The sequence below is a fragment of the Hyperolius riggenbachi genome, chromosome 6 (assembly GCF_040937935.1).
Source record: "Hyperolius riggenbachi isolate aHypRig1 chromosome 6, aHypRig1.pri, whole genome shotgun sequence".
Classification (NCBI taxonomy): Eukaryota; Metazoa; Chordata; class Amphibia; order Anura; family Hyperoliidae; genus Hyperolius; species Hyperolius riggenbachi.
In genome coordinates this window covers 211,714,215-211,728,041 of record NC_090651.1, presented here as the reverse complement: position 1 = coordinate 211,728,041, position 13,827 = coordinate 211,714,215, and the positions used below count along the sequence as shown (strand labels likewise).

General features: G+C 44.3%; 1 protein-coding gene across 1 annotated transcript in view; it reads left to right on the top strand.

Moving 5' to 3' along the window:
• Positions 1-13,606, top strand: part of NFRKB (nuclear factor related to kappaB binding protein) — a 57,512-nt gene extending 43,906 nt beyond the window's left edge. The window contains exons 20-26 of the mRNA XM_068240375.1: positions 238-452; positions 533-800; positions 1,016-1,213; positions 1,507-2,187; positions 3,446-3,552; positions 9,571-9,706; positions 12,835-13,606. Of these exons, the coding sequence (XP_068096476.1) occupies positions 238-452; positions 533-800; positions 1,016-1,213; positions 1,507-2,187; positions 3,446-3,552; positions 9,571-9,706; positions 12,835-12,969 (1,740 nt within the window). The 3' untranslated portion in view covers positions 12,970-13,606. The remainder of the gene's footprint in view (positions 1-237; positions 453-532; positions 801-1,015; positions 1,214-1,506; positions 2,188-3,445; positions 3,553-9,570; positions 9,707-12,834) is intronic.
• Positions 13,607-13,827: the final 221 nt, after the last annotated feature.

The following is a 13,827-nucleotide window of genomic DNA, read 5'->3' as shown; positions in this document are numbered from 1 at the left end:
ATTGTTGCTGGTTTTGCAATAGGGATGGGGGATGCCTCAGAAGGATACAGAGGGTTCCCACTTTTGTGGTGAGTACTCCTCTTGGGGCACTATTTTCCCTGCAGGTAGACTTTAAGGTAATAAGTGGAGTGTCCTCCTTGGCTTACTGGAGACCATTTAGCTATTTATGTTAGTTGCCGTGGGTCACTGCTTTTTGCATTGTTGAATAATGTAGAACTTTTTTCTTTTTACCTGCAGAAAACTGGCAGCAAGGAGTTCTCTGGAAAAGGCAGCACTACCCCAGAATTAAGTCAGTTGAACTTCAGTGAATGCAGTATGCCACCTACACCTGGAACGCCAAGCACCCCAACAACGCCAGCGTTGCCAACAACCCCAATGTCTCCGACAACAGCTGCTGCTGTCAGTAAGATTCTTCCTCCCAATATTCCTGAGTCTCCAAAATCAAGTCCAAGGTAAGAGAGCTGTAAATAGTGTTCCTCCCATTTTACTTGTTGTGGCTTTGTGATTAATCATATGTTTGTCTTGTTCGCAGTGTTCTCCTGGTGTCTCCTCCCACCATGCCTCAGCTAAGTACCCTGTTGACTCCATCTGTGACCAGTCAGATGACCACTGTAGCCCCTACCCCTGTGAGGAGTACCACACTCCCTTCTGCTGCTCCAATTCCCCAAGTACGGATAGTGACAGCTTCTGCTGCCATGGCCGCCACTCCACCTCCTGCTGTTGTCACCCAACCTCTGTCTCCAGTCATATCACATATTAGAATGCCTATAACAGCGCCCACGACAAAAGGATTAACCCAGGTAAGAAACCATTTCATAAGTAGTAATGAGAGCACTGCTGCTCAATTGCAGGCACTTCAAGATCCCATCAGTTAAATTTGTTATACTTCAGATTCTCGCCTGTTCCACCAGGAAGTCTTCTTGATCTGATCAGCGTTTTCTGGAATTCGATTTTAAGCCATAGTGTGAGCACACAGCTGTTATTTGTCGGTACATAAAATTTTGTCTGTCCTCAGGTGATGACAATGCCTGTGAAGGCACAGCTGACTGCCAGTGCCCCACGCCCTTCAACCACAGTAGCTGCTCCTGGGACTATCACTGTCACTACATTGCAAACGTCTACTGTAGCCTCTTCAAAATCTGTGATGAGCACCCCTGCAAGTCCAACCCCTGCCATATTGCAAAGCATCACTGGGCAGAGCATCATCAAACAGGTAATCATGGAGACTGAGAAGTATGCTAATCCTTTCCCCACAGGTGACCCTGAACCTGTCAGAATGGGAGTCAGCACTGGTGTAACCTTTTGCGCATAAGAAACTGCAAGCTGTTTTGATCTCAGTTATTGTTGTATCTCCTTTACCTGCACTTCCACCTCTTTACTTTTCCTTATTCCGTTTGCTGTCTTTCTTACTAGGTAGATACCTTGCTGCAAACTCTATCCCCTCCCCCCCCCCCCCCCCCCCCCAAGGATCTAAGACACAGTTTATCTATTATTTCTTACCACCAGGTGGCCCTGTCTGGACAGCTGGGTGTAAAGACCCAACCTGCCTCAAGTCTTCCACTTTCAACCACTAATCTGCGAATACAAGGCAAAGATGTTCTGCGTCTTCCCCATTCTTCAATCACCACGGATGCCAAAGGACAAACTATATTGCGCATCACACCTGACATGATGGCAACGCTGGCCAAATCCCAAGTCACTGCTGTTAAGCTATCACAAGAACTTTTTACAACTGTTGCACCAAGCAGCTCCACCAAGGGATTGTTACATATGTCATCCAGCCCTTCATCCCCTTCCCCCCCAGCACCCACAACCATCAAGGTTACACCAGAGGTTAAGGTGTCGGAACCTGGAAGTTCTGGATTTAGGCTGATGCCTGCACTGGGAATGTCTGTAACTGACCAAAAGATAAAAACGACAACAACGGCGGAAACAAAGCCGGCCACAACAATACGGATTGTCCAAGGACTTGGTGTTGTGCCTTCTAAAGTGGCAAATACACAGAGTATTACTGTAACAGCCAAACCCATAGCAGTGGCTTCGCCAGCTGTGGTCAGCTCTGTTCAGGCAGCCACAACAGTCAGCATTTCACCCATCACCAACAGTGGAGCAAAACCAGCAGGAGGTGTCACAGTTGGTGCTGCCACAGCCACTGTGCGGCAGATTCCAGTCACCACACCTCAGCAGGTGAGAGCTTTAGCGTGCATGTATGTGTTCACGTTCATTCTCTACAGTATTTGGCCACAAGCTTTTAAACCACTGGCAAGGTCACCTTGCTACAATGGCATTTGTCAAGGGATGGCATATATTGGGCCTGAACTGAACAGTCAGTTCTGAATAATGTTGTGTAGGAAGCAGTTAAGTCATTTAGATCCTTAAAGAGGACCCGAGGTGGGGTTCTGACAATGCTATCCGCATACAGAGGCTGGGTCTGCCTATACTGCCCATCCTCTGTTGCTATCCAGATCCCCCTAAGCTGCCCCTGCGCTCTGCTATCCCCCATAAATCACAGCCGCGCTGTCGACACGCAGCGTGTCGCAGCAGGCTGTGTTTACCTATGGACTGTCAGTCTCAGCGCTCCCCCTGCCTCCTGCATAGCTCTGGTCCCCGCCCGCGTCCCTTCCCTCCCCACTGATTGGAGGGAAGGGATGCGGGCGGGGACCGAAGCTATGCAGGAGGCGGGGGAAGCGGCGAGACTGAAAGTACATAGGTAAACACCGCCCGCACAGCGCGGCTGTGATTTATGGGGGACAGCAGAGCGCAGGGGGAACTTAGGGGGGATCTGGATAGCAACAGAGGCTGGGCTGTATAGGCAGTCCCAGCCTCTGTGTGCAGATAGCATTGTCAGAACCCCACTTCGGGTTCTCTTTAAGAGTGTTCATTTTAACTTATGACAAATTGTGAAGTCTTGACAACTGAGTCAGTCCATCGGCAGGTCATGCGGAGTGTTCTCAGTATGCAGTGGTTAATACTAGACAATTGATGAACTGGACAAGTGGTCATAGGTGCCCAAGAGCTACTGTAGCACAAATGGCAAAAAAACAAACACACACACACATAGAGATGTCAGAACACACAATTCATCACAGTTGCTGAGTGAACACAGTGCCCATGCTGACTCTTGTCCACTGCTGAAAGTGGCTGCAGTGGGCTAGAGAGTCAGAACTGTATGAAAGAGCAATGGGAGAATGTGGCCTTGTCTAAAGAATCACCTTTGCTCTGGCTTAAAATTCATCAGATGTCAATCCAATCAAGAAACTGGGAGACCTTTGCTTGTAACTTGTAACCTGCTGCTAATGTTTTGGTGCCATATGCTACAGGATGCTTTCTGAAGTCTATTGCTTGATGGGTTCTATCCAGTTTTGCAGCACAACACTATACTAGGCAGATAGTTTTAATGTATCGTCTGATGTGTGTGTTTAACAACTGTGAATCATATTTTCAGGGTAAGGTTCCTGCTCGAATAACGGTGCCACTGTCAGTCCTCAGCCAGCCTGTAAAGGGTAAGAGCGTTGTAGCAGCACCAATCATCAAGGGCAACTTGGGAGCAAAGTAAGTATCTGTCCTATGCTTTTAGTATACTCAGTTGACAACTGACAACCACTTTACCACCGAAAAAAAGGTTTATCTTCTTGTTAATGTATTACTATTGATCAATTATAATGGGCTACTGATCTCTATGTAAACATATGTATTTTTCTACTGAAAATTGTGTTTAATAGACTCTAAATGTTGCTTCTATCATCCTAATTTTATATTTCTTATTTTCAAATGTTAAAATGCAGAACTAATGATGACAGAAAGGACCAGTGCGATCTGCATTATGAAAATGCTTCTTTTGCTTCTGAATTCTTTCTGGTATCGGTGACTAGGGGTGTGGCGGGGCCATGATTATGGGTGTGGCAGGGGTGTGTCTTAACCTCTTTAGGACCAATAGGCTCTGGCCCCTTAAAGAGTAACTGTTAGGCATAAAATACTAAATTAATTCTCTACTGCAGGCTATTAAATTGATTAACAGGTTTGAAACCAATCTTCCTTTTTCAAAAGGGGCTTTTCTCTCCCCATGCCCCCAGGCTCTAACAGCGTACGCAGACGCAAAAGAGAAGTGCATGCTGGATCAGCCTGACTGGCTGAATTCTGTCACTCACCTCTTATCGGCCGCCTGGTCTCCCCTTTACTGTGTGGTCGCAGCGGCAGCTAGGGCTCAGGGAGGGGGGCCCAGAGGCTTTCTCCTGTTACTGGCCTTGGTCCCCCCCTCCAGCTTCATGTTACACTGTCTCTTTTTATCTGCCGCCGTATTCCCCCTCTTCCCCGCTGCACATTGGGGAAGGATAAAGGCATCGCACACAGACTCACCTAAAAATGGCTCCAGGCGCTGCAGTTCCCTTCTATTCTCTCTGAATCTAGCCAGAGACACAAGACGGCTCATGCCATCAACAGAACACACCATTGTTACTGTACTGAAACCAAAACGTGAACACTACAATACATCTGTTATGTAAGTAGAGCAAGTATTTATCTACTTACATATGTGGGGTGTTTGTGTGTGTGTGTGTGGGGGGGGGGGGGGGCATATTTTTGCTAATAGTTCCTCTTTAAAGGATAACTGAAGTGAGAGGGCTGTGGAGGCTACCATAGTTATTTCATTTTAAGCAATATCAGTTGCCTGGCTGTCCTGCCTCTAATACTTTTAGCCCTAGACCCTGATCAAGCATGCAGCAGGTTAGGTGTCTGACATTGTCAGATCTGGCAAGATTGGCTGCATGCTTGTTTCTGGTGTTATTCAGACACTACTGCAGCCAAATAGATCAGCAGGGCTGTCAGGCAACTGGTATTGTTTAAAAGGAAACACATATGGCAGCCTTCATAGCTCCATCACTCCAGTTGTCATTTAAGGACCAGAGCTGTTTTTGTTTCTTCATTTTTTTATTTCCTGAATGCTGTGATTGGCTCAGTGATCACAGGGTCAGGAGCCAATGAAATTGACTCCTGACTGAGGTACTGAGCTCAGCTGTCTGAGTTTTGTGCAGCAGGGAAGCGGTATCGCGTCCCATGCATGGGAGCCTGTGGTGTTAAAACTACATTGCATCAGGTTTAAGCATCCCCACCTGCGGTATGGTTTTAACTACACGTAGTCTCAAATAGGTTAAGTTGTCCCTCCGGGCAGCACAGTGGCGTAGTTGATAGCACTCTCTCCTTGCATCGCTGGGTCCCCTGATTGAATTCCAGCCTGGGCACAGGTAAGTAGATTGGCTCTATTAAAAAAAATGTGGCCATAGACTATGATAGATATATAAACTGGACATATAACTATAGTAGGGATTAGCTTGTGAGCTCCTCTGAGGGGACAGTTAGTGACATGACTATATATACCCTATAAAGCTTTGCGAAAGATGTCAACACAATATAAATACCTTATAATAATCTGTCTTTTCTCAAAAAGTTGGGAGGTATGATGATGGTGTATAGTTTATATTTACGGAACAAATAAGCGCTTCATGTGTCATATTGGGCAGCACATTTTCATAAATATTAGGAAGAGAAACGTCCATGAACAGGCCTTCCAGGAGATCCCGAAATCCCATGCAGTTTAAAGTCAGTGCAGCACTGTATCCGCCTACTAAAATGACTATCACACAGAGTTCTTAAACTGTTAGATAACCCGAAGCTGCCAAAATTAAGTAGAATAGTTTGTTTTGCATATCTAAACACCATAGTAAAAAGTGAATTCACATGGCAATCCTACCTAATAAAAGCCCAGGAATCTGTGTCCATAGACTGTACCCATATCAGGTGCTGAATGTGCAGGCACTGAGCCGCTGCCATGTGCTGTCCATCAATCTTGCGTCTGTTTTTTCAAATAAGCCTACTTGACTATCTAAATGGTATAATAAATACCGGTACTTTAAAAAGTGCTTTGAAAATAAATGCTACAGTAGAAATGTGTAGCTTATGAATTGATTTCATACATTCATGTTAGGATGTATTATTTTAAAGAGACTCTGTAACAAAATTTTGAGCCTTATTTCTTCTGTCCTATAAGTTCCTATACCTGTTCTAATGTGGTCTGTCTTACTGCAGCCTTTCCTACTTGCACTGTCTCTGTAATAAATCTTATCTCCTTTCCTCTGTCGTGTCTGTCAGGCTGAGGCTGGAATGTGTGGAATGTACTGCACTGCTTGTCATTGGCAGAAGCTTTACACACCCCCTCCAAGCTCTGCATGAGTCACACAGTAAGCTGTTCTCAGCCTATGATACTCTGGTTAGAAGCCAGTCTTTTGTTTGTAAACACTGCCTAAAACTGTTAATTACAAACCAGGATTGCAGAAGGGAAGGCTCTGGGTCCTACATAGCCTTTCCATTCCTCTCCTCATCCCCTTGTTCGCCCACAGGCTCCTCCATTTAAAGGGAACCTGAACTGAGTAAAATTATTTAAAAGAAACCCATGATGTAGCTGAAAATGTATATTACATGCTAACCTCACCCTCAGTTCCTCTCAGAAGCTCACCATTTTCTTCTTACAGTGATCCCTTCCAGTTCTGACAATATTTTGTCAGAACTGAAATATATCAGTTGCTGTCAGTTATACTGTATATCAGCAGCTGTCATTTACAACTGAATATGCAAGGTAATTTCCATGTTTTCCTATGGCTCAACTGGGAGATATTACAGTTTAACAGTGTGCTGACCAGGAAGCTGTTATGGGGTAATTGCCATTTTTAAGATGGAGGACGGAGAATTCCATCACTCACAGTGGACAAATGGGACGCAGGAGGGGAGAAAGAGATTGAAGAGTAGACTACACGGGAGGTAAGTATGACCTGTGTATGGTTATTATGACTTTTTATTTTCAGTTCAGGTTCTCTTCAAATCTACCGCCGCAGGAGAGAGAGATTGCATTAGGATAATCTATGCAAAGAGGCAGGCACAAGTTGCACTATAAAGGCCCATACACACGTCGGATTTTTGCGAACGACCCGTCGTTTGAACGTTCCGTCGTTCAGTCGTTCGCACGTCAAATCCGACGTGTGTACAGACTATCGTTCGGGTGATAAGACTGGTTTCCAGCGATCCGCCGGGCGGATCGCTGGAAACCAGTCTTATCACGCGAACGATAGTCCGTACACACGTCTGATTCCGCGTGCGAACGACTGAACGACGGGACGTTCAAACGACCCGTCGTTCAGAAAAATCCGACGTGTGTATGGGCCTTAAGGGGGATTGTTCACACTGTCTGTGTTGTTTATTCATTAGTTAAAAAATGAATACAGTATCCATTTTTAAAAAATCCACCATTTGATTGATAATTATGTAAATGTCATTTTTTGGGAATAATTTGATTTTCCATGTTAGAGATAGATGAAGACCTCCATATTTATTTCTTGTAAAACAATACCATTTGCCTGGCATCCTGCTGATATTTTGGGCTTCAGTGGTGTTTGAATCACACACCTAAAACCAGGGCTGTGGAGTCGGTAAAAAAATCTTCTGACTCAGATTGCTCAGTTTATGAAACCTCCAACTCCAGGTACCCAAAATTGCTCCAACTCCAGGTACCCAAATTTGCTCCGACTTAGACTCCTCTACTCCGACTCCTTAGTCTAATTTTTACAAAAGCTATGGATTTGGTCTAAAAAAAAAATCATCCGACGACTCACTTGATTGAAACCACCGACTCCTGCAGGTACCCAAAATTACTCCGACTTCTTGACTCCGACTCCACAGCCCTGCCTAAAACAAGAATGTGGCTGATCTTGTCAGATTTTCTGTTAAACATCTGATCTGCATGCTTGTTCAGAGTCTATGGCTAAATATGTTATGCTAGGTGCTCACTGCAATTTTCTCACAGATTTACTGTCAGATCGATTATGTTCAACATGTGCGATCTGATTTCCAACCAATTTTTTTTTAATAGAAGTGAACGAAAAAAGATCAGACATGTTGGAAATAATGATCTGACAGTAAATCTATCAGAAAATTGCATTGTGTGTACCTAGCATTAGAGGCAGAGGAGAAGCAGGACCTGCAGGCAACTGGTATTGTTTAACATTAAATAAATGTGAGCCTCCATGTCCCTCTCAGTTCAGGTTCCATTTAAGCAAAAACATATCGGCCCCAAACATGCTGTGTAAATACCTATACATAGCCACATTCTCTCTTCTGAAAGTTACCAATCTTTTTTTGTAGCTGGATGTTTTCTGTCTCTAATTGTTTGTTCTTATTTTAAGACCTAGTTCAGCCTTACATTTGTTAATACATAGGAATATAGATTTGCATGAATTAATTGGTAGCATACAAAGTTTTGTGCATTGCATGTCTTTACGTTTTACCAAAAAATGTTACTGCTTTTTCCTGGCTGCATCCAGTAGCTCCTTTTTGCCAAGAGATTTAGGGTTCCCTTTAAGGGCCCTTTTCCACTAGAGCGATTGTGATTGCTGAATCGCAAAATCGCAAATCGCTAGTGATTTTTAAATCGCTAGAGTTGTTACTTTATCATATAAATCACGAGAAGTATTTTCCACTACAGTGATTCGATTTGGAAATCGCAAATCGCAATCGCTTGCTGGAGCGATTTTTACAATGATAATGCAATGCAAATGAAAATCACAAATCGCAATCGCATAACAGAATTATTGAAAAATCGCAATCGCTGGCGTTTGTGATTTGTGATTGCGATTGCTAGTGGAAAAGGGCCCTTACTGCATTGCTGGCCACCAGGAGATAAAGGGAACCTGAGGTGAGGAAGATAGAGGCTGGTATATGTATTTCCTTTTAAGTAATAACAGTTGCCTGGTGGTCTTGCTGATCTCTCTGATTGCATTAATGTCTGAATCACACCTGAAACAAGCATGTGGCTAATTTACTCAGACTTAATCCTTAAAGGGGATCCCAGATGAAAAACTCTAACAAGTAACTTGTCTTTATATCTTATCTAAAGATTAGATAGTTTACACAGCAAATCTAGCTGCAAACAGCTTAAACAGTTTATGATTATTTATTCCTGTGATACAATGAGAGCAGCCATGTTCTGTTTGTCACATTACACACAGGAAAGCTGATAGCATCTCCAGCCCTCAGCCTGTGACAAATTCACTCCCTTTCCCCCTCCCTCCTCCCCTCTGCCTCTGAAATTTCTGGCTAGTAACCTCCTCCTGCCCAGACTGTGCTCCCATAATCCCTTGCTACGGTGCCAAGGCTCCTAGTTTATAGGGAATTAGAGTATTAAAACAACAACAAAAAAGTATTTGGCTTGAGGAATGCCCTATAAACTATATGAAAAGAACAAAATTATGCAATGAGTACAAGTTTATCTCGGATCTACTTTAATAAGCAGCAGAGAGAAGGTGTGCAAGGTCAGCTATGTGTTCCCTGTGAATCACTGGCTGGTATCTTCTTCCTGCAGCACCCAACTTGCATTCTTATGCAGTTTCTGGAAAACTTACCGTACATCTTGGAATTTAGATGCTGTATCAGAATTTACGTTTTCCCTATAGAATCCGTAGTTCTGCCCCCAGATTGTATTGTAGAACATTGCATAACTGTACCAAACACTGTTGTCTCTCTTTTTAGCATAAGCGGGCTTGGCCGTAATATAATCCTGACTACAGTGCCTGCGGGGACCAAACTGATTGCAGGAAACAAACCTGTCAGCTTCCTCACTGCTCAACAACTGCAGCAGCTCCAGCAACAGGGCCAAACCACGCAGGTATGTTGGAGTGGGCTAGTGTCCCTGGAAAGGTTCCGGACCAGGGATGGTGAATAAGATATGAATTCTGTCTTGGGTGCAGATGTATGCCATTTGGAACTGGATCATGCATTTCCTTACAACTTATCTTGGCCCAATTCCAAGCAACATTACATTTTCTCACAAACCAGAATTAGTTGCACCTCATTCACCATCTTTAGTCAGAATACTTGCACAAGGAAATATGGTTCCATATCAACTCTCCTCTGTCAGTATTGAATAACAATCAATCCAGTCAGACAAACTTGGTGCTCCGATTTCTGTACAGGAATGACTTAGAGATTAGTAAAAAGAGGCACATTGATGGTGTGCGTTCAGCTGATATTTTTCTGTATCTGAAGCCTGCACAGATACTTTGCTATTGCTGGCAGATACAATCATTTGTGATGCACTATTTACAGTTCACGCTCATTTGGACCAGCCGAGCTGCATGCATTGGCATATGGAAAGTAGAGGTAAATGATCAGCAGGAGGCTTCCAGCAGTGCCTGAGGATAAAGCAGTGGGTCAAAACAAATGTCACTGTGAGAGATTGTGGGACAGATTATCATGAAAGGTAGTTTAGGCTTCCAAATGTTTGTCTTAAGCCTAGTAAAAAAAACATTTTTACTCACCTGTCACTTCTACCAGCCCCCTGCAGCCATCCCGTGCCCTCGCAGTCACTCTCGGATCCTCCTGGCCCCTGCCGCCAGCTACTTTCGATTGGCCGACAGGCCTAAGTTGGAAAAAATCGAAAGTAGCGGGGGGCAGAAAGATCCGAGAGTGACTGCGAGGGCAGAGGACGGCTACAGGGGGCTGGTAGAAGGCCTAGGTGAGTAAAAATGATTTTTTTTTTTTTTTTTTTTACTAGGCTTAAAGAGAATCTAAAGTGAGATTAAAACTCGCTTTTCACCTTATATTCAACAGGGGCATGTTTGCCTCTGCTAAAACGCCGCTATCCTGCGGCAGAACTTTACCTACCAAATCCTCCTCCGTGGTGTCCGGGGAGCGCTTCCTGTTGAGGCAGGGCTAATGGCCGCAGCCCTGCCTCTCAGCGCGTCTATCAGCGCTGATCGCCGCCTCTCCCCCGCCCCTCTCAGTCTTCCTTCACTGAGAGGGGCGGTGGGAGAAGCGGAGATCTGCCGCTGATAGACACGCATGGAGGCAGAGCTACAGCCGAAAGCTCTGCCTCTATGAGCAGCAAAATCTACGACCAAGTTGGTTGTGGATTTTGCAGGGGGGGGATTTGGGGGGTAAAGACCCCTCGTTCTGCCGCGGTATAGCGGCGTTTTATCAGGGGCAAACATGCCCATGTAGAATATAAGGTAAAAAGCGAGTTTTAATCTCGCTTTAGAGTCTCTTTAAGAATCCCTTTAAGCTAAGTGTGCACAAATCGACTTGGAGACCTCCAGTGTGTATTAAAGTTTGTGTGGGAGACACTAACTGTATGTTATAACGAATTACAATGGCTGCAAGGCAAAGGACCCACCCAGTCATGGAATAACGCCATGGAGTTGTTTCTAGAGGCTGGGTTACCTCCTCCCCAGCCCAGCCTCCAGCTCTGTAGCCTGCCCTCAACTCTTTGAGGAGATAAAAATCTTGCGTGATTAGGCCACGGCCACAGAGCTGGCAGCTGGGCTGTGGAGGAAGTAACCCAGCCTCCAAAATTAAAAACAGTATGGTGTTATTGCATGATGAAGGCAGGGCCTTCATCGTATATGGCGTTGTGCAGGGGCAGAGGAGGTGAGTAAAGGAAATTGCGGCCATCGTAGTTCGTTGTAACATATAAAGTTACTGTCGGAGGTCCGCTTTTAAGTTTGACTGCCTTTTAATGTAATTGATTTGTTTGATATAAATGTCAACAGTCAAAGGCTCCCTGCCCACTGCATGCGATTCCGATTTTTAATCGTTACTGCATGCTGCATTTTTTTCCTCTATTTTTCTGTTGATTGTATTCAGGGAAAATCAGAATTGCAAATCGGAATCATAAAACTGATTTGCAGTGTGCAGGGAGCCTAATGAAGATTAATCCATTGCAGTATCACATGTGGCATGTGACTAAGGCTCGGTCCACACTTGTCCGGTTCCATATCAGATCCGTGTTAAATGAATGTTTTTCTGAAAAACTGATCCATTTGACACAAATCTGATCTGGATGCCAACGCACTTTCCGCATCCGTGCCTTCCTCGGCACCTCTTGTCCCACCGCTCTGTCCCTTTTACAGGTCTGAAGGCTTGCAGAAGCATGGCTCTCCATAGGCTGCAACAGGCCAATTCTGCCTAGCAACAGGGAGAATTTTCATTGGTTCAACATGAACCAATGAGAATTTTCTCTGTTGCTGAGGACTCCCATTGGTCTTTTTCAGCCTAATGGAGAATCCCCATGCTTCTGTTGGCCTCCAGGCTCTTCAGAATGGACTGAGCGGTCGTGATTGACAGCGGGGCGCGTGAGTATGACAGCGACGGGATGCGGCAACTAGTCTTATGAGAATAGACAGTGTCTGAGAGCAGACATGTTTTCCTGTCCAGTCCGGGAAAAAGTGTCAAATCCGGACTCTCCGTGACGATTTCTAACGGTGCAACACTGATCTGTGTGTGATCCGGGTTTCTGCACGAGTGGAAGTGGGTCCTATTTTTAACTTAGAATCCGCTTCCTGCATTTATGCAGAGCTTTAAAAACGTATTCCACGGATGCGTTTAAAACAGGTGTGAACCAGCCCTTATAATCATTTCTGTAGTGAAGGAGATCTGAAAAAACAAAACACATTGAATCGAGGAGGATACACACATACGCTTCCTTCCATCAAATAGGAATAGATTGAAAAGTCTTGCAAACCTGTTGGATATTTGTAAATCGAGGGAAATTTTTCAACTTGACCGATAAATGTTCTTTCAATTTTACTACTGAAAATAATCTCTTTTGGTTGGTTGAAATCAAAAATAAAGAATTCACTGATTAGACTTTAATAAACAGTTACCGTAGTTAGGATGGAAAATGCGACTTATGTTTGCCATGCTTTAAACCTAGTATACTAGAATTCGGTTTTAAAATCATCTGAGCGGTTTGAAACCATCCAGTAATTAAAACCTTATTTCTTTTGTCTTCACCAGGTTCGTATACAGACAGTCCCAGCCTCCCACCTACAAGCTGCTGCAGCTGCCACCTCGCCTTCATCATCTAAGGCCATGTCCACTGTTGTAGTGACAACGAACCCTCCTAATAAACCAAAGCCAGATCCCCAGTGACCTTTGCACTCTGGGCGAATTGTGCATATGACTACAGTGATGAGGTCGAAACTGCCTGGCCCATTCATTACATGGGAGATCCTGAAGTCTCCAGCGAGACTACAGTGATGAGGTTGTCAATACTGCCTGGCACACCCAGGACATTGGAGATCCTGAAGTCTATAAAAGGACTACAGTGATGAGGTTGTTGAGACTGCCTGGCACACCCAGGACATTGGAGATCCTGAAGTTTCCAGAAGGACTACAGTGATGAGGTTGTTGAGACTGCCTGGCACACCCAGGACATTGGAGATTTTGACGTCTATAAAAGGACTACAATGATGAGGTCGATACTGTCTGGTATACCCATGACATGGGCGATCCTGCAGTCTTAAAAGGAACTACAATGATGAGGTTGATGCTGCCTGGCACACCCGCACCCAGGACATGGGAGATCCTGGAAATGACAAAGCAATAACTTTAATTGAGGCTAAGGTGCAGCCATGAATTGTATAGCTACTGAAATACACAAAGTGGACTCCTCTGAGCCAAAAAAATGCAATTTGTGTTTCATCCTTAATGTTTTTAACTGGTTATAAAATTAATATATATGTGTTTGCCCTTTCCGTTTGGAAAGTTAAATATATTTAAGACAGAATTAATGTATTTGCTGTGATTATTATAATTTATGAATCTATTGAAATGCAGATCTGAGTTGATTTATGGAAAAAAAAAATTAGAACAAAGAACGGTTTGTGAAGTCTAACCTAACAGCTCTGCACGTCATTGTTTTTGTCTAGTGCTGGTTGCTTTTCCCGCAGTTAATGTCCTTGACCAGATTTAGTAAGGTTTTCCTGAGCCAACATAGGCATTCAGCAA